The sequence below is a fragment of the Plecotus auritus genome (genome assembly GCF_963455305.1).
Source record: "Plecotus auritus genome assembly, chromosome: X".
NCBI classification, from domain to species: Eukaryota; Metazoa; Chordata; class Mammalia; order Chiroptera; family Vespertilionidae; genus Plecotus; species Plecotus auritus.
Genome location: NC_137784.1, coordinates 37,636,068 through 37,661,388, shown reverse-complemented (window position 1 = coordinate 37,661,388; position 25,321 = coordinate 37,636,068). Strand labels below are relative to the sequence as shown.

Genomic DNA, 25,321 nt, shown 5'->3' with positions numbered 1-25,321 from the left:
CCTCCGCTTGGGTCGCCAGAGGACGTGTCCGACTTGCAAACCACCACAGGCCCCTTGCCCAGGCCGCCCCATGCCCCAAGGGAACCCCCACCCTGATCCGGGACACCCTTCAGGGCAAACCAGCCGGCCCCCACCCATACATCAGGCCTCTATCCTATCTAATAAAAGAGTAATATGCAAATAGACCATCACTTCAACACACATGATGGCTGCCCCCATGTGGTTAAAGTTGGGGGCTATCAAGCCTACAGGGGAGGGCAGTTAGGGGTGACCAAGCCGGCAGAGGAGGGAAGTTGGTGGCAACCAGGCCTGCCAGGAAAGGCAGTTGGGAGGGAACCAGGCCTGCAGGAGAGAGCGGTTGGGGGGGACAAGGCCTGCAGGGGAGGGCAGTTAGGGGTGACCAGGCCTGCAGGGGAGGGCAGTTAGGGGAAAACAGGCTGGCAGGGGAACAGTTAGGCATCAATCAGGCTGGAAGGGGAGTGGTTAGGGGGTGATCAGGTTGGCAGGCAGAGCGGTTAGGGGCAATCAGGAAGGCAGGCAGGCGAGCAGTTGGGAGCCAGCAGTCCTGGATTGTGAGAGGGATGTCTGACTGCCCATTTAAGCCCGATCGCACCGGGATCAGGCTTAAACGGGCAGTCGGACATCCCTCGAGGGGTCCCAGATTGGAGAGGGTGCAGGCTGGGCTGAGGGACACACAACCCCGTGCACGAATTTCGTGCACCGGGCCTCTAGAAGAAGATAAATAAATCCCAACAAAACTGGCTACGGCCACAGAGCGAGCAGAAGGCTTGGCTCCACTCAAGGCTACAAAGCAGGGGAGGGCAGTTGTGAGGGACCAGCCCTGCAAGGGAGGGCAGTTGGGGGCGATCAAGCCTGCAGGGGAGGGCAGTTAGGGGTGACCAGGCTGGCAGAGGAAGGAAGGTGGGGGCGACCGGGTCTGCAGGGAAGGGCAGTTGAGGGGAGGCTTGCAGGGGAGGGCACTTAGGGGTGACCAGGCCTGTAGGGGAGGGAAGTTAGGGGTGACCAGGCCTACAGAGGAGGGCAGTTGGGGCAAACAGGCTGGCAGGGGAGCAGTTATGCATCAATCTGGCTGTCAGGGGAGTGGTTAGGGCAGCCGTGGGCAAGCCACGACCCAAGGACCAGATCTGGCCCGTTCGGCTGTTCTATCCGGCCCGCGGAGCCGAAAGAGCAGAGGGTTCTCTTACTCTCCCCTCCACTCCTTTACTTTGAATTTATATTAGTTCACACAAACATTCCATCCATGCTTTGGTTCCGGCCTTCCGGTCCAGTTTAAGAACCCATTGTGGCCCTCGAGTCAAAAAGTTTGCCCACCCCTGGGTTAGGGGTTGATCAGGCTGGCAGGCAGAAGCAGTTAGGCGCTATCAGGAAGGCAGGCAGGCGAGCAGTTGAGAGCCAGCAGTCCTGGATTGTGAGCGGGATGTCTCAGATTGGAGAGGGTGCAGGCTGCGCTGAGGGACACACCCCCCGTGCACGAATTTTGTGCACCAGGCCTCTAGTCAAGTTATAATACAAACCCAGTGTAATTAAAAGAGCCTGGTATTGGCACAATAACAGGCAAACAGATAAATAGAACAGAAAAGAAAAACAGATATCAAGGCAAGAGCATGCAGTGGAATAAAGACAGTCTCTTCAGTAAATGTGTTGGGATAATTAGACAAGTACATGTAAAAAAATGAAACTAAACCAACAACTTACACCAAACACAAGAATAAACTCAAAATGGATAAAATATTTAATAAAGCACTCATACAACTTAAGAAAAGGAAGACAAACAACCCAATTAAAAAATTGGCAGAGGGAGGATCCAAGATGGCGGCATAGGTAAACACCTAAACTGCTGCCTCGCACAACAATTTCAAAACTACAATTAAAAGACAAAACATCTATCACCAGAACAACGGGAAAGCTGGCTGAGTGGAAGTTCTACAACTAGAAGGAAAGAGAAAAGAGAATTGAGATGTGCACAAGCGCTGAAAAGCTGAGGGAAGCAGCAAAATGCGGAGACAAAGAAACATGTCACTAATGAAAGAAATGGAGGAAAGCAAACTACTGGACGACATAGAGTTCAGAACTACATTTATAAGGTTACTCAAGAATCTTCTAAAAACCGCTTGAGAAATTTGATGAGACCTCCGAGGAGCTTAGTGAGACCTTCAAGGACCTTAATGAGACTACCAAAAAAATTGAAAAGGACCAGTCAGAAATTAAGCATACACTGTCTGCAATAAAGAATATACAGAAAATCAACTGTAGATCAAAGGACCCCAAGAATCAAACCAAAGATCTGAAATATGAGGAAACAAAAAACACCCAACCAGAAAAACAAAAAGAAAAAAGAATCCAAAAATATGAAGATAGTGTAAGGAACCTCTGGGACAACTTTAAGCATACCAACATCTGAATTTTTGGGGTGCCAGAAGAAGACAGAGAGCAAAATATTGAAAACCTATTAGAAGAAATAATGACCAAAAACTTTCCCTACCTGGTGAAAGAAATAGACTTACAAATCCAGGAAGTGCAGAGAACCCCATACAAGAGGAATCCAAAGAGGACCACACCAAGACACATCGTAATTAAAATGCCAAGGGCAAAAGACAAGGAGAGAATATTAAAAGCAGCAAGAGAAAAACGGTTAGTTACCTACAAGGGAGTACCCATACAACTGTCAACTGATTTCTCAACAGAAACTATGTAGGCCAGAAGGGAGTGGCAAGGAATATTCAAAGTGATGAACAGCAAGAACCTACAACCAAGATTACTCTACCCAGCAAAGCTATCATTCAGAGTTGAAGGTCAGATAAAGAGCTTCACAGTCAAGAAAAAGCTAAAGGAGTTCATCACCACCAAACCAAGATTACATGAATTGCTAAAGGGTTTTCTTTAAGAAGAGGAAGAAGAAAAAGGTAACGATAAAAATTATGAACAACAAAATGACATCAAATACATACCTAGCAACAAGTGAATCTAAAAATGAAGTGAATAAAAAATCTGAAGAACAGAATGGACTGGTGAATATAATAAAATCAGGGACATAGAAAGGGAGTGGACTGACAATTCTCACTGGGAAGGGGGTGTGAGGGGTGCGGGAAGAGATTGGACAAAAATCTTACACCTATGGATGAAGACAGTGGCGGGGGGTAAGGGCATGGGGTGGGGTGGAGAATAAGGTGGAAGGGAGCTATGGGGGGAAAAAAGAGGAACACCTGTAATAATCTGAACAATAAAGATTTATTTTAAAAAAATAAATAAACAAATAAAAATAAAAATTTGGCAGAAAACCTGAATAGACACTTCTCCAGAGAGGACATACAAATGGCCAAGATATATATGAAAAGATGCTCTATGTGACTAATCATCAGAGCGATGCACATTAAAATGAAAATGAGGTATCAACTCATACCTGTCAGAATGGCTACCATCAACAAATAACAAGTACTGGCAAGGATATGGAGAAGAAGGAATTCTCGTACACTGCTGGTGGGAATGCAGACTGGTGCAGCAACTATGGCAAACAATGTGGAGTTTCCTCAAGAAAATTAAAAAATGGAACTACCATTTGACCCATTGATCCCACTTCTAGGAATATATCCTATGAAGCCTGAAACACCAATCAGAAAGAATATATGTACCCCTAGAACATGGGTGGGCAAACTTTTTGACTCAAGGGCCACAATGGATTCTTAAACTGGACTGGAGGGCCGGAACAAAAGCATGGATCGAGTGTTTGTGTGAACTAATATAAATTCAAAGTAAACATCATTACATAAAAGGGTACGGTCTTTTTTTTTTTATTTCAATAGTTTTATTCATTTCAAACATTTTAACAAGAAGAATGTAAACACTAATTATTATAATTTGAAACTTCAAAAAATGGAGGAATCATAGCACAATAACATACCTTATATTGAAGATGGCAAAGGCAAAATATAATTGCCTAACAAAGGAAAGGTACAAAAGCTTTTCAAATTAAACTTAAATATAATAAAATAATTTAAAACTAAAACAAATAGAAAAGAACAAAATGTGTAAACAGTAAATTAAACATTTTCTTTAGTGCAACTTCCAAATTATGCCCGGGATATAGATGTAGATGGCAATGTAGACTGGGTTGAAAGGTTTTTGGTCTTTAAAACATCAACTTCAGTGGGAACAGTGTTGTTGGTCTCCTTTTTAGCTAATGCTCTGATACTGTGCTCTCCAGGGGCGTGTCTCCCTACATCACCACGATAACATGTCTACGCATTCCCAGGGTGATGTCAGGGGACGCGTCTGCGGGCATTACAAGGAGCCTCTGGAAGATTGAGAAGTTGTTCCTTCTACTGAATGGGCGGATATAAATCCGCCCACTCAGAAGAAGGAGCTGCATGTTTCCCGACGCTGCCATGTTAACACTGCTGCTGGTGAAGGAGCGGAGGGGAGAGCAAGAGAACCCTCCGCTCTTTCGGCTTCGCGGGCCGGATAGAACAGCCGAACGGGCCGGATCCAGTCTGCGGGCCATAGTTTGCCCACGGCTGCCCTAGAAGCATTATTTACAACTAGAGGCCTGGTGCATGAAAATTCATGCACTAGACCAGGGGGGGGGGGTCCGGGAGCCCTCAGGGGTGGGAGGCAACCCGGTGATCAGGTGAAGGCAGCGCCCCATCACACCTCTGCTGCTGCCACTGCCGGCAGTGGAAGCCTCAGCCAGCCCTGGTTACCTGAGGCTTGGGCAGCCCTGGGTGGCTGGGCAGCCACCATCCAAGGCTTGCCTGTGCCTTGGGCCGGCCCTGGGTGGCTGGAGGGCTGAGGGGACTGGGGGACTCCAGAGGCAGGCACCCCAGCGGGGCTGAGGAGACTGGGCGCTGCCATCTTTGAGGGTGTGGCAGTCAATTAGCATATTCCCTCCTTATTGGCTGTGGGCACCGCCATCTTTGCGACGGTGTGAGGATCAATTAGCATATTCCCTCTTTATTAGATAGGATAGCTAAAATATGGAAACAGCCCAAGTGCGCATCAGTTGATGAGTGGATAAGAAAGCTGAGGTACACTTACTCCATGGAATACTATGCAGCTGTAAAAAAGAAGGACTTGTTAACCTTTGAAACAACATGGATGGACTAAACGAGTATTATGCTAAGAGAATTAAAGCAATCAGAAAAAAACGAATATCACATGATCTTACTTATATCAGGTATGTGGAATCTGATTAACAAAACAAACTGATGAACAAAAAAGATCCAGAGAGTTATTTTCTGGTTGGAACCATGGAGTCTTCAGAAGAGAAGAAGAAGAAGGTTCCTGCTGTGCCAGAAACCCTCCAGAAAAGCGAAGGAATTTCGCAGAGCTGAAGCTCAAGTGCCTGAGAAGGAAGTTTACCCAAAAGATGCTTCGAAAGGCAAGAAGGAAGCTCATCTATGAAAAAGCTAAGCACTATCACAAGGAATACAGATAGATGTACAGAACTGAGATTCTAATGGCTAGGATGGCAAGAAAAGCTGGCAACTTCTATGTAACTGCCAAATCCAAATTGGCATTTGTCATCAGGATCAGAGGTATTAATGGTGTGAGCCCAAAGGTCCAAAAGGTGCTGCAGCTTCTTCACCTTTGCCAGATCTTCAACAAGGCTTCAATTAACACGCTGAGCATTGTGGAATCATATATTGCATGGGGGTACCCAAACCTGAAGTCAATAAATGAATTGATCTACAAGCATAGTTATGGCAAAATCAACAAAAAACGAACTGCCCTGACAGATAACTCATTGATTGCTCAATCTCTTGGTAAATATGGTATCATCTGCATGGAAGATCTGATTCAGGAGATCTATACTGCTGGAAAGTGCTTCAAAGAAGTAAACAATTTCCTATGGCCCTTCAAGTTATCTTCTCCACGAGGTGGAATGAAGAAAAAGACCACCCATTCTGTAGAAGGTGGAGATGCTGGTAACAGGAAAGACCAGATCAATAGGCTTATTAGAAGAATGAGCTAAGGTATCTACCATGGTTATTCCCGTAATCTGGTCAGTTAATAAACGTCCTTTAAAATTAAAATAAAATAAAAAAAGATCCAGAGACATTGAAGCATGCTACCTAATGATGTATTGTGGGGAATCATGGGACTTGGTTGGAATGTCTGTAAGAAGGATTCTCCGAAAGGTTGGGAGCCTCTGAAGGGACCTTGCCAAAGGCCACAGCCCCTACCTTGACTTTTCCAAACAAGTCCGATCCTCCGGGGTGTTTGGCTAGAATCTTTAAACACCCGACCTTGTAGAAGCATATGCTTTCTCAAGTATATTTTACCCTGCTAATTGTATCTGGAGCTTAATTTTAGTTCAAGCTGTTATGACAATAATAGTCAAAGGAGACAGGCGAACTGGACTACTTGGTGGCGATAGCCAAGTAGTGCCTTAGCCCTCTCTTTCACAGAAAAGTGTGTTAGAGTAAACATTCATCCCTTGCTCAGGGTTTGCCAGTCATCCCCGGCAATATATTTCAGAGGGAAGGGAGGTGGGGCGGGAAGAGATTAACCAAGAACTTATATGCATACTAGTGGCCCAGTGCACAAATCCATGCACACTGAAAGGAAATTCATTAGAAGAAATATTTTAATATTGCTATTTTCCCTTTCTCTATAATAGAAGTGTCAACCAAATTCACGATCAACAATGATAGATCGAAACACACAGGTGCAATTGGCGCCAGCGAGAGCTTTATATGTATCGCGCATGCGCGAGTCTACTTACTTAGCCTTTTATAGATATAGAATAAGCTTGCTTAATTAGACCTGCTTTCTGATGTAGCTAAACTTTTTCCAGCCCATTGAAGCACCCCAACTTCTCTTTCAGGTAATTGTCAGCAACATAGCAGTAAATATCAACATGAAGAAGATTACTGTAGATCACACAGGGAGAACAAAGGGTAAAATATTTAACTGCAACAGTGTTTGACTATATTCCATGCAGTGAGAAAACCTGACATCATTTTCAAGGTCCACCATTTCTTACTTCTTTTCAGTCAGGTCAAGTTTCTAAGCTTTCTAAATCTCCGTTTTCCAGCTAATGAAAACAGGGTTCCACCGAGTCTCCTATCTACCTACTCCAGGACTTCTGTGAGGATCAAATGAGATGAGGCATGGGAAAATGCTTCACAGACATTTGGTTACAGTGTAAAATGTTTCTATATGGCTATAAAACGAGTCATGTTCCTGGGCTGAAGAAACTCCAAGGAGGCTAGTCACTAGGGAGAGGAAGTCGGGCATTGCTACATGATGTCATTACCCGGCGCCCACAGCCATTGTTTCCAGGCTGGGCTCAGCTGTGGGCCGCATTTTGCGCAATGGGGTCTCGGCAGTGTCTGCTGCGATTTGGTGGGCTGTCGCTCCAGGGTGGTGATGGGGCCTGTGTCCCACTTGGGGGAAGCCAAGTGTTGCTTTGTGGGCACCAGGTCCATAGTGCCATTTATTGTTAAATGGCCTGTCACTAGGGAGAGGAAGCCGGGCATTGCTACGTGACATCATTACCCACCCACAGCCACCATTTCCAGGCTAGCTTGTGTCCCACTTGGGGGAAGCCAAGTGTTGCTTTGTCAGCACCAGGTCTGCAGTGCCGTTTCTCTGTAAATGGCCAGTGCACATCATGGCAGCTCCTGCGTTGAGCATCTGCCCTGGTGGTCAGTGCATGTCATAGCAATTGGTCGGAGGGACACTTAGCATATTAGCCTTTTATATATATAGATATGCATAGCCCATGGACAGACAATAGTGTGGGGAAGGCCTGGGGAGGGGAAGGGAATGGGGTGGAAAAGGGTCACTGTGGGGGGATGCTTGTAATACTTTCAACCATAAAGATAAAATTTAAAAATAATAAAAAATTTTAAAAATAGATATTACTTGCACCAAACTATTACCTTAATCTCTTTTGAATTAACAGGTCACAGTCATTTAATAAAGCAGAACTGTTAAGCTAACTAGTTTACAAAAGAAGATCAAATTAATAATTTTATAAATACCATGCTCTAAATGACTAAGCTGTGAACTCAGAATTCACTGCAACATCAACATTTTTTAAAACACACAAGTAAATTTCTGAAGATGGTTAACATATGTAGATAGGGATGGGACAATAAAACACAACTGTTTTACATTTTTTATCTAAGCTAATGTTCAAGTCCCTGATGTGTTTCATAAACACCTAATTATTGTAAGACTAAACAGAGAAAACTAGGGTATTAAAAATCCTTAGATAAAACAAAAATCTATGTTCTCTTTTTTTTAATATATTTTTATTGATTTTTTACAGAGAGGAAGGGAAAGGGATAGAAAGTTAGAAACATCGATGAGAGAGAAACATCGATCAGCTGCCTCCTGCACACTCCCTACTGGGTATGTGCCCCCAACCAAGGTACATGCCCTTGACCAGAATCTAACCTGGGACCCTTGAGTCCACAGGCCAACGCTCTATCCACTGAGCCAAACCAGTTAGAACTATGTTCTCTTAATAGTCCTGAAATCTACTAGCCACAACACCAGTTTTTATAAGTGCTACAATTATAGATAGATAGATAGATAGATAGATAGATAGATAGATAGATAGATAGATAGATAGATAGATGATAGAGGGAGAGGAAGAAGAATATATATATATATATAAAGCCAGCGACCGTAACACTGTCACAACCCTAACAACCTAACAACCAGCCGCTATGACAGCCACCACAGCCAGTGAACCAGCCTGATCCAGGCCAATCACCCCCAACACCCCAATCAGAGCGGGACCAGCTGTCCAACTGCCTTGGCTGGCAGAAATTTGGGGTCCAAGGACGTTGGAGTTGCTCGGTCTCAGTCTCGGGCAGCTGCACAAGCAAAGCTCTCCTTTGGTGGAAGTGGACCCGTGATCAGGGCGCAGGCATCAGGGATGGGGTGGGAGGCTTTCCTGGTGGCCACAGCAGTCCCTGTGGGCCATGCACAGCACCTGGGTGTCTGGCCCTGGTCGGAACAGTGGCAGGAATAGGGGCCGCGGGACACAGGGGGCAGTAGCACACAGGAGCCAGTAGGTGCAAGGCCCGATGTGGGCTCTTACCCTGCCCGCTGGGCCCAGCAGCACCAGTAGGTGAGCCATGATGCGGCAGACAGGAGGGGAAGTGAGCCAAGAGGGCAAGGCCCCACGCCAGACAGAGCCCCGAGCGGCGTGGGCAGGGCCAGAGCTGGAAACCCTGGTGGGGTGGGCAGGGCTGCAGCCCTGCGCCTTTTCGGCCTTGGCCTCGGAATTCAGAGGTCAGCGCTACTTCAAGAGAAAGGAGTGGCAGAAATTGGCAAGGCCACAGGAGGGATACAAAATGTTGTGGCCATCTTCGGGTAACACAGCTGCCATGGTCTTCATTAACTATCCTATCTAATAAAGAGGGAATATGCTAATTGACCCAAATGCCAACAAAGATGGACGTGCCCACAGCCAATAAGGAGAGAATATGCTAATTGACTGTCACGCCCTCAAAGATGGCGGCGCCCACAGCCACAAGGTGGTGGCGCCCAGTCCCCTCAGCCCCACTGAGGCGGCAGGGGTGCAGCAAGGCCGGGCTCGCCCCGAGGTGAGTCCAGCCACTCTGCGTGCCTGCCTCCAGAGTCCCTCAGTCCCCTCAGCTCCCCAGCCGCCCAGGGCTGGCCCAAGGTGCAGGCAAGCCTCAGATGGCGGCTGCCCAGCTGCCCAGGGTCACCTGAGGCTCAGGCAACCAGGGCTGGCTGAGGCTTGCACTGCTGGCAGTGGCAGCAGCACAGGTGTAATGGGGGCGTCGCCTTCCCCTGATTGCCATGTCGCCTCCTGCCCCTGAGGTCTCCTGGACTGTGAGAGAGAGCAGGATGGGCTGAGAGACACCACCTCCAGTGCATGAATTTTCATGCACCGGGTCTCTAGTGAACAGATAATCTTTGGTCTCGGTTCTACAGAAGAGGAAGCTGAGACTCAAAAAAGGGAGCCTTCCGCAACCCCTCACCCACTTCTCAGACCTGACCCTGTGCAGCATTGTTTTCATTGAAAGTAGAGGATCCAAAATGTTTTTAGATCTTTGCTATTTTAGGCAGGAAAGAATTTAGCACTGGGAATTGGTGCTTGGGAAATCATCAGAAAGCTGGAGGAGTGGGTAATAGGCTGGGCCCCCAGGAAAGACTCCCTGCCCAGGGGAAGGAGTTGCCCCCTCAGCCACAACTGAATTCTAGGGACACTCTGGAACAGCTGTGACCCGGGATCATGAAACTGCTGCCCCCGCAAGTGCCCTCCAGATCCCATAAAACAGGTCACTGGGCACTGCCTCTGCCACAACTGTCTGTGCACAGCCTGGATTCCGCTGCAGAAAACCTCCACATCTCTGCAAACATGATCACCAGCAGCAAACATCCCAAACTGCAGGAAAATGCCTCTGCCCTACTTCTGCCTTCAAAATATTGTGCAAGCGCATCCGATTGGCAGAAACGAATTCATATCCAGAAACCTAGCTGCAAAGGAGTTTGGGAAATTTCAGACTTTCATCTAGGAGTGAGATCTTGCCAATGTACCTCATGTGCCTGGTATTGATAAAAATGGGGCCTGGCTGGTGGGGCTCAGTGATTGAGCATCAATCTATGAAACAGGAGGTCACAATATGATTCCTGGTCAAATTTCGGGCTTGATCCTCAGTAGGGGCATGCAGAAGGCAGCTGATCAATGATTCTCATCATTGATGTTTCTATCTATCTCTCCTTTTCCCTTCCTCTGAAATCAATAAATATTTTTTAAAAAATGGGGTCATGCTATATATATGTGTTATAACGAGTTTTTCACTTCATAGATCACTAATGTCTTTCCTGTTAAAACCATACTTAGAGAACATTATTTATTTATCATTCATTTTAATTGATCTCAAAGAAAAGAGGGAGAAACATTGTTCCATTGTTTCCTGCATTCACTGGACTGAGTATTGAATCTGCAACCTGGATATGGGCGCTGACTGGCAATCAATCCACCACTTTCTGGTGTATGGGACAATGCTATGCTGGTACCCTGACCCCAAATTCCAGCCTCCAGAACTGTGAGAAAAATATATTTCTGTTGTTTAAACCACACAAATTTATGATATTTTTGTTATGGCTGTCTGAGCTGACTAATCTATACTAATAAAAGTGTAATATGCTAATTATACTGGGTCAACAGAACATATTCCAGTCATCCTTCTGGACAAAGTCACGGTGGCAGAAGCCGAGGCAGAGGTGGTTAGGGGCGATCAGGCCGGCAGGGGAGCAGTTAGGGGTGATCAGGACGGCAGGAGAGAGCAGTTAGGGGCAAACAGGCAGGCAGGCAGCGGTTAGGAGCCAGCAGTCCCAGATTGCAAGAGGTATGTCCGACTGCTGGTTTAGGCCCAATCCCACAGGCAGAGGGGTTAGGAGTGACCAGGCAGGCAGGCAGAGTGGTTAGGGGCGATCAGGCAGGTAGGCAGGTGAGCAGTTAAGAGCCAGTGGTCCCGGATGGCGTGATCGGGCCTAAACCAGAAGTTGGACATCCCCCGAGGGGTCCCAGAATGAAGAGGGTGCAGGCTGGGCTGAGGGACCCCCCACCGCCATGCATGAATTTCATGCACCAGGCCTCTAGTATAAATATAAATAATAATATACATGTCTACTATTACATAGTACACACATTGACATATTACCACCACAAGATAAAAAAATAATTTTGTAAATCATCCCTAATGATCACCATGAGGCAAGAGATTATGTATGTTTGAGCAATATTTGCTCAGTGAATCAATAAATGAATAAAAACCAAAGTAATGTCTGCCAAAGTAAAGTATATCTATAAGCAATATCATATGAATTCATAAAAGAAAAACCTTAGGTTCTTATATCAGGGTGCCTTTTTCTTTTCTTAGGAAACAGCCAAAGATCTACAATCCAACATGTATTTAGAACTCTTGGAATAAATGATTCTGTTGTGATTTTTAAAAATTATTTCCTGACCATTATCTTTATAAGTACCTTCAAAAACCAATTTTAATCTACCAAAATAATTGGGGCTTGGGCAACTGTCATGATTCTTAGAAAAGAATGGCTACTTAACCTGATTATTTTAAACTAGAGGCCTGATGTACAAAATTCCTGCAAGAGTAGGCCTTCCTTCCCCCGGCTGCCACACCAGCTTCCCTCTGGCACCCGGGACCCCGGACTTCCCTCCAGCCATTGGTAGGCACCCAGGACTCTGGGCTTCCCTCGCAGTCCCGGCTTTGTCTGGAAGGTCAGAAAGATGTCTGGTCTAGTTAGCATATTACACTTTTATTATTATAGATAGATATGCATCTATAAGGTTTAGTTTCTGGATTGAGACAAAGTATCAAGCAAATTCTTTCATTAATTTCTCACATTACTGATAGTCCTATATAGTTTTTTTGTTTCCTAAGCAAAAACTATATAGGACTATCAGTAAAATATATAAGTAATAAGGTAAAGGCAGCTAAAAACAATTTCTTGTTATCTATAGACACAGATGTCCTAAAATACTAATTTGTAATTCATTCCCTCAATATTAGGGCATTTCCTAAATATGCATACATGCAAACATAGTTAGTACCCCTAAAAAAAATACACACACACACACACACACACACACACACACACACACATGCATACACACACACGCACACACACACACAAAATTTGTGCACTGGGGGGGGGGCCTCAGCCCGGCTTGCACCCTCTCGCAGTCCAGGAACACCCATGGGGAGCGGGCCTAAGCCGGCAGTTGGACATCCCTCTCACAGTCCGGGACCCTTCGCTCCTTACCACTCACCAGCTCACAGCTCCTTACTGCTCGGCTCACTGCTTCCCCTGTGGGAGCGCACTGACCACCAGGGGGAAGCTCCTGCGTTGAGCGTCTGTCCCCTGGTGGTCAGTGCACATTATAGTGACCAGTCATTCTGGTTGTTCCGCCTTAATGGTTGCTTAGGCTTTTATTACATAGATGCCTTAAAATACTGAATATTAACATCTATAATAGCTTATGCTTTTCCCCCGACCCAATACTGCCTTGAATAAACTGGGCTTCTGATATCAGAGATTACTTTTCCATCAAGTAACTGCTATAGAGTGTGGAGCAAAAGTAAGTTTACAATTGTGAGTACGTGAAACACAGTTAATTCTTATATTATTATTTATTAATTATTGTATTATTTTCCATATGAACAACTGTAAACCTACTTTTGCCCTACCCTGAATTAGGGCTTTACAATGGATGGTAGTTGATGTCTTTAATGGCATTTTATGTTTTACAAATTTTCTTTTCCTTATGCAATTACCATCTCAAGTTACTCAGGTTACAAAAATCTAACTAAGTACTCTAGAAATTACAATATATCTAGCAATATGTAATCCAGAAAATGGGAATTATCTAATAGGAATTTTTAGAATTACCTCTTATTAAATAAAAACCTGTCAGAATTATATCAAACTGACATCTTAAGGCCTGACTTCTTCACTTTACAGAAACAATGATGTTTGATTTACTGTTAATTATATAAAATTTTTATTAATTCCTCTGTAATAATTTAAAAACACATAAACATTAGTTAAGCAAAACAAGGTTTTTCTACAACGAAATTCTCACCCTTGAAGATTTGTATTATAAACCATTAAATAAATTTCACAAGTTTGATTTTTACCCTATACAACAGAAAACTGCTCAATTTCTAGGTGGTCCCATTGAAAAGTATATTCCTCTAAAATCAATAAAAATTTGACTATAAAACAGTACTATAGATATATAGATTCTATAATCAATGACAATAACAATACTTTTGATTTTGAACTTGCTTCTCCTTTAAAAAAATAATAGTAAGCTTCCAAACTATATCAACACAGTTCTTATAATAATAGTTTCTTCTAAATCAAACTTCAGGACTCATAAGTGGTAGTTAACGTTAACTTTAATTCATTTGTTTTAATTAAAACTGGAATGTTTTAAAGGTGATCTTTCAAGGCATAAGAACACTTAACTACCCTCATTAGAATTATATAGAGATATAATGTAATATAAAATAAAATATATTAAAATATGGACTAAAATATTCTATGAAATTTGTGGCTTAATATTATAAGCAACTCTTTTCTATTAAAGCTCAAATATTCCAATTTCAATATGTAACCACATTCCTCTCTGGAATATAATGGCCAACAAGTAACACAACAAGCACTTTGAGATCTGAAGAATTCTCTAAAAGCAAATTTCAAAAGTATAATACAAACTTCTGTATTATTCTATAAAGCAGCTCGAATGAGTTAAATTATAGAATCTTTGAACTGGACTTATCCTGATACATAATCAAACTAACTCCACATCTTACGGTAGGAAAAACAGATCTAGAGAAGTGAAGTCCAATGGTCACAATGAGTGAACAGAACTCTGGTCTCTCTGTCTACTGCTCTTTCTACTACTGTCCTATTAAGGCATTTGAAAAATTATGAACACGAAGGCTGTAAAAAAATAAAACTATAAATTTCAATAAACTGAAAATTAAATGAAGCCTAAATTATAAACCTTCTAAATAGGAAGATTGCCTGACCTAAAGAGCAAATCTAACAACTGAATCACCACCCTTCAAAATCATTATGACAACTGAGAGGATCAGAGAATGCACTGAGATGATCCTACTCATCATACTTAGTTAACAGGAATCCAACTGGGCACTGAATAAAATGCAAATGGTACCTACCTAATATCTGGGAGCCAGGCCTGCATCAAAAGCTGCATTTGAAATACTAATTTTCAGTTGCGAATGATATTTTACATTGGCTTTTAGAAATAATAGGATCAGACCAGCAACTCTAAAAAGCATATAAAACAACTGTTTGTGTGTTTTATTTTCTAACTAAGATCATGACTACACAAGTAAAATGAAAAATCAAATTTGGATCATATGCTGAGGAAATAAAATGCAACATATATCTGAGATTGTAATTTGGCTGTGGAGTGGGGGAGGGAATAGAAGATGTAACAAATTAGTCACATGCGCTTTTTTTCACATTTAGGGACAGAAAACAAAACAGATTTTGCAAAAATACAGCAATTTAAATATATCAATAAAAGTACACTAGCATGGTACTTTGAAGTCTGAGAACCTAGATTATTTAGGTTCTAAAATTTACTAGCTTTTATGCCTTCTAGTAGTGTGGTACAGTAGGAAGGACTTTGTGAATTATTACAGCAACCCCATTTCCTATATATGTGGTCTATAACATTATTCAGTCTCTGAGCCTAAGCTTCCTCATCTGTAAAACAGGGAGTAATGATAACCACCTCACATGATTTGATAAAAATGAAAACAGAATCATTTACTCAGGCACTCATTTATTCAGTCATTTAAAGTATAGGGATGCAATGGAAAGATTAAACTGCTGAACTAAGGGAACACACAGTCCCAGTGGGGGAAACAAACTAACAAATAGAAACAAACGAAAGCTACATGCCCAGAAGTTAGCACCCAGAGCTAAGGAAGCAAAGGAGCACAGTGCTAATTTGGGCCTGGAAGTAGGGGGTAGTTCATGTCTCATTTCACACTTGAAGGCTAAGAAAATGTCCACAAGACAGACAAAGGAAAGAGAGGGCATTCCAGGCAGAGAAATACACCCCCACCCAGTAAACTCACTGGATGGTGACTAGCACAAGTTATCTCAATGTTTTAGATGCTCCTCCACAAGATTAAGTTTAAAAAGAAAAAATGCAGGGCCCTGATCGGGTAGCTCAATTGGTTAGAGCGTTGTCCTGATATGCCAAGGCTGTAGGTTGGATCCCTGGTCAATGAAAAGAATTAATTTAGCCCAGCCAGCATAACTCTAGTGGTTGAGCATCAACCTATGAACCAAGAGGTCATGGTTAGATTCCTGGTCAGGACACATGTGGGTTGCAGGCTCAAACCCCAGTCAAGGGCATGTAGGAGGCAGCTGACCAATGATTCTCTCTCATTATTGACATTTCTCTCTTTCTTTCTCTCTCTCTCTCTCTCTCTCTCTCTCTCTCTCTCTCTCTCTCCCTTCCTCTCTGAAATCAATAAAACATATATTTTAAAAAAAACCTCTCTCCAGAGGATCATCTGATTTTTAATAATACATGTACAAAAAAAAAAAGAAAAGACTGGAAGAAAACATTAAAATTAATAATATTTTCTTCTTGATACTTTTCAGTAAAATAGAAATATCTGCAATAATCTGATATTATATCTTTATAATGTAAGTGTCGAGTTTTATTGTTTGCTGAATTTGAAGGAGGAGAGGGGGAAAATGGGTAAAAAGGGAAAGAAAGGCCTTTGGATTGTAGTGCTACCACTGGTTAGCAGGGTGGAATACAAAGTGTTACGATTTCCTATCACTTCCCTTTGAAAATGCTAACCATCACCCACAGCATTTCTTTTTATTAGTTTTAAGATAGCCTCAGGAATGAGACCGCCAGATCCATCCACCTAGGCTCAAGTATTCTCTGGGTGACACTGCCTCAAAAAAGCACTACAGGTACTATAACCTTGAAAGTATATAATATCAAGATAAAGATAAGGGATCAACCCACATTTTAGAAGTTTTTCAGTAAAGAAAGGTCCAATAAAAGAATTCAGAACCACCTAGCAGATTAGAAAAGCCTTAAAATACATATATACGTATATCCTAATGAAGCAGGAATATGCTAATTGACCATCACGCCTTCACAAAGATGGTGGTGTCCACAGCCAATAAGGAGGGAATATGCTAATTGACTGCCACGCCCTCAAAGATGGCAGCGCCTAGTCCCCTCAGCCCTGCCAGGGCAGCAGGCATGCGGCACAACCGGGCCCACCCCCAGGCGGGTCCGGCCGCTCCACACACCTACCTCCAGAGTCCCCCAGTCCCCTCAGCCCCCCAGCTGCCCAGGGCTAACCCAAGGCTCAGGCAAGCCTCAGATGTCGGCTGCCCAGCCTCCTAGGGCCAGCCCGAGGCACAGGCAAGCCTCCCAGGGCTGCCCGAGGCTCAGGTAACCAGGGCCAGCCGAGGCTTGCACTGCCGGCTGTGGCAGCAGCAGAGGTGTGATGGGGGCGTCGCCTTCCTCTGAACTCCAAGTCGCCTCCCACCCCTGAGGGCTCCCGGACTGTGAGAGGAGGCTGGCCGGGCTGAGGGACCCCCTACAGTGCATCAATTTTCATGCACCGGGCCTCTAGTATATATATATTAGTAGCCCTGCGCACAAATCCGTGTGCCAGTAGCTCACCAGTAGCTCGCTGCCGCCCTCCAGTAGCTCTCCGCCCACTGCTCCGCCCTCCTGTAGCTCCCCCTGCCCGCCCACCACCCTCCTCATAGCTTGCTGCCCTGCCACCCCCCATAGCTCTCTGACACCTGCTTGTAGCCAGTAGCTCACTGCCACTCTCCTGTAGCTCTCCGCCTGCTGCCCCGCCCTCCTGTAGCTCCCTCTGCCCCCCCGCCCCCCATAGCTTGCTGCCCTGCCCCCTCCTGTAGCTCTCCAGCGCCCGCTTGTAGCTCACTACCACACCTTCCTGCTGATCCATGATCTGATCGTTACGTGGTTGGTCGTTACGCTTCACGGTGTAATGACCATTTGCATATTGCATCTTTATTATACAGGATAATGAAATACTTCTTAAAACAGTAAAGAAAACTGATCAAATAATAACAGAGGGCCAGCGAATCATATAAAGCACCATGGTAGATACTAAAGGGCATGAAAAAAAATCTTCAACAATGTAATTTAAAATACAAGAAATTATCAATAATGTATAGAAAATAACAGGATAAAAAGATCAATCAGAAGGACTGAGAATCCCTACAAAAAGAGAATGAAAAGACATATTCTTAAAAGATTGAATACACCACCAATATCATACTGAATTAGTTTTCTGTAATTCATAAAAATACAAATAACACTAAGTATTTTGAACTAATGATTTCTTATTTAACACAGATGCACCTGCAAATACACATTTGGAGTTCAATTCTGACACTCATTTTTTAAATACTATTTTTAATAGCATGTTTTATATGCCCTTCACCTTATAAAAATAATTAGGGAAATTAGATGGTAATAATTACCTAGCTAAAAAATATAAATTTTGCAGTCACAGTTGTCCAGATTTCTACACTAGCAATTCAACCTCTCTGTCCTATTTTTAAAATGTAGTAACCAATTCATTTGCACAGTGTTTTCAATTAATAAAATACATTGTTTCATATTTAACTCTTTTGGTTCACACAACAACCATGTAAAACAGGTATTGGTTTTTATTTTATAAATAAGGAAACTGAATCCCTAAGAAGTTAAATAACTTTCCCAGGGTCACTCAGCAAGTAAAGCCTATCTTCCAGACTAAATCTTATGATCTTTTCATACTAAACACAAAATGTTATGTGAGAAATGTCAAACAAGGGAATCTCAAGAATATGAAACAAACAAGAAATAAAAATGACACAAACACTAAATTGCCTTTAAACTACTCTTTTGCTCTCTACCAAAAAAAATATGTATTAACCAATCAGTAATCAACATCAGTAAAACAAGAACAAAAACACACAAACTATATTAATTTCAAATTTTGCAAAAGTGATTTAAGGACAAAATTTTATAAGGGAACATTCACCCTAATAGCAATTCTCATCACTTTCTCAATACCATCTCATTTGTACTGAGGTACCAGTTTTCCTAGAACTAATGATAAATCTCCAAAAGGATTTAATCATCCAAAGTATATTACTAGAGCCCACATGTGAAAAAAAGCCAAAGATGAATCCAGACAAATAGCTAAAGCCAACATATTACAGAAAGCAAAAATGAACACATAGCTCAAGCAAATCAGTAGTGAAGTATACTAGTTTTCAGACATTCATTGCTCTCTGCCATAATACCTCTGAGTTAGCATTATATCCACTAGGGTTGAGCAGAACATGCTTTCTGGTTTCCCAAGATGTATTTTGTTCTTCCTAACTATGGCTGCATGTCTGTATCCACACAGCAGTTAATAAATTACACATGCTTATAAATTGCTTCCACACTGAGGGATGCTGCCAGCACTCAAAGATACTGTTCTAACAGACAATTTAAGCTATTACTAATAACTAGAGAAAAAGAGCTGGGTAAGGTAAGAAAAAAATACAGGTTTGTCTGGAATTCAAATACAGTCTTTTAAAGTAGTTGGTGAGAATCAAATGAGATGTGAAAACACTTTTAAACTTTAATATGTTATATGCAGGTGCAAGTTCTTATAATGACATATCATCATAGATACTGGTACATGTATTATTTTTAAAGACAGTGAACATGCAATCTTGATAAAAAATTTTTAAGAGCATAAAATTGCTGCAAGTCTTTTGTATATAAAATGAAGGTAATAGACCGCCTGGTGTGGCTCAGTGGTTGAGCGTCCACTCATGAACTAGGAGGTCAGGGGTTTGATTCCCAGTCAGGGCTGGATCCCCAGTTGGGGGAGTGCAGGAGGCAGCTAATCAATGATTCTCACTCATCATTGGTGTTTCTATATCTCTCCCTCTCCCTTCCTCTCTCTGAAATCAATAAAAACATATTAAAACATTTAAAAATAAAATAAAATGAAGGTAATAGAACCCTAGGTGAATAGTTCAGTTGGTTAGACCTTCGTTCCAATAAGCCAAAGTTGCGGGTTTGATCCTGGGTCAGGGCACATACAAGAATCAACCAATGAATGCATAAATAAGTGGAACAACAAATCAATGTTTCTCTTTCTAAAATCAGTAAATAAAAAAAGAAGGCAATACAATCAATATAACTCCAAATGTAAACATTAATTGGTGCTCTCAATTCTATGAATGAAAATACTGAATAAATGTAAAATATATACCACACCTAAAGATAATTGTGCCTTTGGTTCAGTATTATCATATGAGTCCCCTAAACATGATTCAAAATTCTTAAAATTGCCTTCGAAAAAGATTTTTAAGTCACCATATCAATATATAAATGTGAAGATTAACAAAAACTATTCATTTAAACACACATGCCCCCCTCATTACCTTGTTCCTCATCCTCAATAAAGCTCCATGGAGGAAGCAATAAAATAGCCAACAATTCAACAGGGTCACCACAAATGAAAGAACATCTGTAATTATTTAAATTACCTACCTTAAAATGTAATTTAAAATACAAGAAATTATCAATAATGTATAGAAAATAACAGGATAAAAAGATCAATCAGAAGGACTGAGAATCCCTACAAAAAGATAATGAAAAGACATATTCTTAAGAGTGAATACACCACCAATATCATACTGAATTAGTTTTCTGTAATTCATAAAAATACAAATAACACTAAGTATTTCGAACTAATGATTTCTTGTTTAACACAGATGCACCTGCAAATACACATTTGGAGTTCAATTCTGACACTCATTTTTTAAATACAATTTTTAATAGCATGTTTTATATGCCCTTCACCTTATAAAAATAATTAGGGAAATTAGATGGTAATAATTACCTAGCTAAAAAATATAAATGTTATGTGAGAAATGTCAAAAAATCACCATCACTTCAAAATTCTCCCTTATTACTTAACATTCTAAAAATTAATTTAGAATGTTTTATTTTGAATGCCATATTCAAAAACCATACAGTTCAACATAACCTGACAAACATTTCATGTACAGACATTTTTAAAGACATTTCAGATCTGGATATGTCAATACTTGCCTGCCAGCCGCTTTAAAAAAAAAAAAAGCACCTTCTCTTATATTCCAAATTTGAATTAAAACATTAAATCAGATTTAAAAAATAAAAAGGGGGAATTTCTAGAATATGTAATAGGAACAGTAGTAATCAACTTATTAATATTCTTCTGGATAAATCAAGTTAAGCAGTATAATTTAAGCAAAAGTATACATATGGACAGAAAGGCAGGATTTTTTTCTAATATATAGTATATACATGGATATGCAACCCCTGTTCAGTATTTTGATATCTTTGTTTGTATTTTACCTCTTCATTATGCATTTGTATTCTTTCCTTCCTATACCCCAGTACATCTTAATTTGAAGTGTTGTTATAGAATTAACGTATCAGATTATACTACTTATTAATAGTATAAGTACATAAGGTTTTACAACTAATTAATACTTTGCCCTAAATTCCAATCCAAAACATGTAGCAAAATCAAAGATCAAAATCCATTGTTCTAATAGTACTTTAAAAAATACCTATCCCAAGGAGCATATTGCTTCCCAGCATATGTCATCAGATTGGCTCAAATAAACTCATAAAAATTCTCCAAAAAAAAATCCCTACCCCAAGGAAAAAAAAAATCCATCTCTTCCACAATAAAGCTACTCAAAATCAGAGATCAAATGTGTAATAATTTTAATAAACAATACAACTGCTGAATCTAGAATCAGTCTAACACTGCCCACTCAGTTCTCAGCCACTATACTTCTTTTCCTCCTGTTCAGAGTCTCACTCAGCCTTGTCTCCTCTTCCCTTACAAAGAAATCTATAAGTAGAGAGCAGACATTTGACTTGAAATAAGACCATACTATCAAAATGTACTATCCCTAGAAAAACTGGATCCCAGTCTGGAAAAGTAAAAACCTAAGTGTAAAATATAAAAATTAAATTAAAAACAAAGAAGACAGACTATCAAAACGTTATATAATGTTCAAACAATAGAAATTCTGTTTATATAAAAATATATAGATATAAATGTAAAAACAAATTAAAATGATAAACGTGAAACTCAAGTATATGTAGGAATATACAAATGGATTAACAATTAAAAAATTAACTGGTTAAAGTTTAAGCTTCAGTAACAATGGAAAAAAGCTAGTTAATTCAACTAGGAAATACTTTCACCAATTAAATCCATCAAAAGATGTAAAAAAATATTTAAAAACTCACTCTAAGTACCTAAATAGTGACACTATAAATTAGTACAGTTTTCTGAAAAGCAATCTTACAATACATAAAAACTAATGAGATCCTCTGACCTGGTAAATCCACTTTAGGAATAGAGCCCAGGAAAAGAACTCAAAAAGAAAAAGAAAACAGCAAAAAGATTACTTAACTATGCAAAGATATCAGTGAAAAACTGGAAGTAACTGAAGTGCTTTACTGGAAGCTAAGTTCTAATCATAACAGATCAAATACAACTGAATCTTTTCTTGCCATTAAAATAATAATGAGTAGTCAAATACAGATAAGCATATGTGTAAGTTTTAAGTAAGAAAATATAAAGCATAAAATGGACATCAATTACAATTACTTAAAAATATGCCTTTACAATATAAGAAAAGGAAGTCTAGTGGGCTGTTTTGTGTGTGTGTGTGTGTGTGTGTGTGTGTGTGTGTGTGTGGTTAAGAGACCTGTATTTTTAATTATTTTGGTGTTCATTTACTTTGCATTACTGTCAAGTTAATGTTTAAACAGCTTTTTCCTTTTAAGTCTTTTCTACATAAAATGGTCCACTTAAAGACAAAAGTAAAAGAAAACATTTTAAATATGCCTCAGTAAAAAATATCTTCAAAAGCATATTAGTCATAAAGTGTTAAAATATATATTGGTAGGCATTGATATTTTGCCCTTCTTTTGGCAGGACTTAAGTTCAACAAAATGTCTGACTACTAATTAAATAAACTAATATATGCAGTTTTTTAAAAATAATTTTTATCCACCTGCTAATTCTTTACCATTAACAGTACAGATGGTGGTTATCCTTATCACAATCCTTAAGCCATTTTCTGTGATTTGCAAAAAAATAAGAAAAATAGTAGACTTAGTAATAATTAATGTGGCCTCATTGTAATTTAATACAAAGAGAAATATCAAATGAACATCAAAGCAATTTAAATATTGTCTTATTGCAAACAATTTTTAAATCATTTTATTTCTATTTAGAGTCTACCATACCCCTCCAACTTTTTTAAACTTTGTCCGATTTTTCTCCATTTGGATTTTATGTCAAAGATGGCTCAATTTAGATTTTAGTAACATCGCCCTTTCTTTTTTCATTTCCTTCCAATTCACTGTGCCCAGTGGCTAATGCAAGGGAGCAGCCTCCCCAAAATAAAAAGGGTCACCTTTTTGTGTGTATCAAAGCTAAACATAAGGTACATTTATACTTTGAATTATTTTTTAGGAGAAACGGCGGTCAATCTAATGCTTTGGTCCTTTACTAAAGTATATTCTATTTTAGAATATGGCCATTGTTGTCTACTTGTAAACCCAAAATCGTGTTTCAATTCTCAAAAAGGTCATAATCCATAGTTGTTATTTAGTAATGTGCACAAATTCAATTGAGTAATGATTTGATTAGCTATTTTCTAAAATCCGAGATATACAACGACTATGCTTTTATTCAGTACTCGAAATTTTGGAATTCGCTCGATGCTCCCTATTTTTAATTGTCGTTTTTCTCAATCCGGGTCCGTCAACTCCCCTCCAGAGCCCCCTCCCTCGTCCCCCACCCCCAAAAAAGACTGAGTCTGGCCTCAGTTCCCGTGTTTCAAGCCAGGACCAACCAGAAACCAGTTTTCTTCCACTAATCCGGAACTCCGAGCTGTTACCAAGACTGCCATTGGCCAGCGTCAGTCCACGGTACGTGCCCCAAGATAACCCTCTGGTTTCTCTCCCTTTTCCCCCTACAATGGGTCTTTCCCGATGTTTGTAACATATTCATAACCCACAACACTGCATCTCTGATAACCAACTCACATTCTTCAAAGTTTTCGGGTGGAAACAAGCGAGGCCAAGGGGAGGGCAGGGTACCCCTTCTCCGACTCGGGATGGGGAGGGGGGGGAAGGGGCAGTCCTACAGCTCAACACCGAGCTCAGGAACCTCGTAGGCTGAGGGGTCCCCCGGAGGCGGGCTGGGGGAACAAGGTGGGGAGGGAGCAGTGAAAGAGTTGGGGTAAGTTGAAATGAAAACTTTACTCACCAGATCCTCAAAGCTTCTTCGATGCTCCTTCCCCTCCCAGTCTAAGCGGCGCGGAATCAGCTACGGGCCAGAGAAAAGGAGGGGGAAGGAAAAACGATAAAGGCCAAGCCCCTGCTCCCCGTCAACCCGAACCAGCTTGGGTCCCGGTCCACAACCCTTTGGCATCTTTATTTCTCAAGGCCTTGTAGCTGTTGCCCCAGAGCTAGACTAGTGGGGGGGGGGGGATGTTGGAGGGGGGTGGCGGGAGGAGAGGAGGAGGCCGAAGGAGAGGAAATCCTGAAAAACCGCCTCCCTCAGGCATAAAGAGGGGGCGAGTTGAGACCCCAGCGCTATCCGCCCCTTTTGAGGGAAGAAGCCGGTTTACCCCTATGACAACAGCTATCAGTGCCCAGATCCAAGCCTCCCACAGGGCCCCAGCCCTTCGCCCTGGACTGGCCCTCCCTCTCTCCCAACCCTCTTCCCTAAGGGGCTCCGTACCTGATGCTCCTCAAGCTCCTGTACTAGCACCTGAGCAAAAGGGAAATACATATATGAGAAGCAGCTTGGGCCATCAACCCATTCCTCCCTCCCCTCAGCCGCTGACGGTAGGTAGGACTAGTCAAGGCCGGCCATTCCTTCAGCGGAACCGCGCACTCCGCTGCCTCGACTTCCCCTTTGGTACCATCCCCACGACTCCCAGACCTCCTTCTCCCTCTCACCTGAGCGGATTTGTTGCAGGGTCCGGACTGCAAGAATCTAGCGATCAGGTAATACAGTTCTAAGAAAGAGGTGAAAAAGAGGTTGAGAGGGAGGCAAAGAAGAGAAACAGAAGCCTTTTCCAAAGGAAACTGACATTGGTCGCGCTAAGCTCCCATCCCCTTGGCCCCCAGACTCAGCTACCCACCGGCTTCTATCTGGGTAGGTGCCGCCGCCATCCTTTTCACGAGGGGGCTTCGATCCAGAGGGGCTAGTGGCGGCGGGTGAGGGCGCTGCCTCTATTGTGGTGAAGCCCCCATGCCCTGGAGTCCCGCCGTTTCCGCCGCACTCCTCGTCCCAGTTTCGGTCTCTCTCGGATTCATCGCATCACGTTTCGACCCATAGATATTCTAGCCCTAGAGCTGAGGAGGCGGAGGAGGAAGGAGAGGGAGCGAGAGAAGAAGAGGGAGGAGTCGAAGTGGCCGACGGGTGGGCGGGTGCAAAGGGGGTGGAGTAATGGAAGGTAAAAACTGAGAGGAGCTTGCATTACAGGTTGTTCGCCGCCAGAGGCACTACGGCTGCAGCCAGGTCTCTGCTCTCCCAGAGAGCCCATGGTTGCCTAGCTACGGCTCCCGGAAAAGGGGGGAGGTGCTAAATGAGGCCGACGCTCTGGCAGCCTCTGTAGAACTCGATGGTGGCGTTCTCGTCCA

General features: G+C 42.0%; 1 protein-coding gene and 1 pseudogene across 2 annotated transcripts in view; one reads left to right on the top strand and one right to left on the bottom strand.

Moving 5' to 3' along the window:
* BRWD3 (bromodomain and WD repeat domain containing 3) overlaps positions 1 to 25,044 on the bottom strand; it is a 173,030-nt gene extending 147,986 nt beyond the window's left edge. The window contains exons 1-4 of the mRNA XM_080653837.1: positions 24,820 to 25,044; positions 24,635 to 24,693; positions 24,414 to 24,443; positions 23,937 to 23,996 (exon numbers count right to left, since the gene is read on the bottom strand). Of these exons, the coding sequence (XP_080509963.1) occupies positions 23,937 to 23,996; positions 24,414 to 24,443; positions 24,635 to 24,693; positions 24,820 to 24,850 (180 nt within the window). The 5' untranslated portion in view covers positions 24,851 to 25,044. The remainder of the gene's footprint in view (positions 1 to 23,936; positions 23,997 to 24,413; positions 24,444 to 24,634; positions 24,694 to 24,819) is intronic.
* Positions 5,265 to 5,989, top strand: LOC308239425 (large ribosomal subunit protein uL30-like; annotated as a pseudogene). The gene has a single exon. The product of its transcript is annotated as a large ribosomal subunit protein uL30-like (transcript).
* Positions 25,045 to 25,321: the final 277 nt, after the last annotated feature.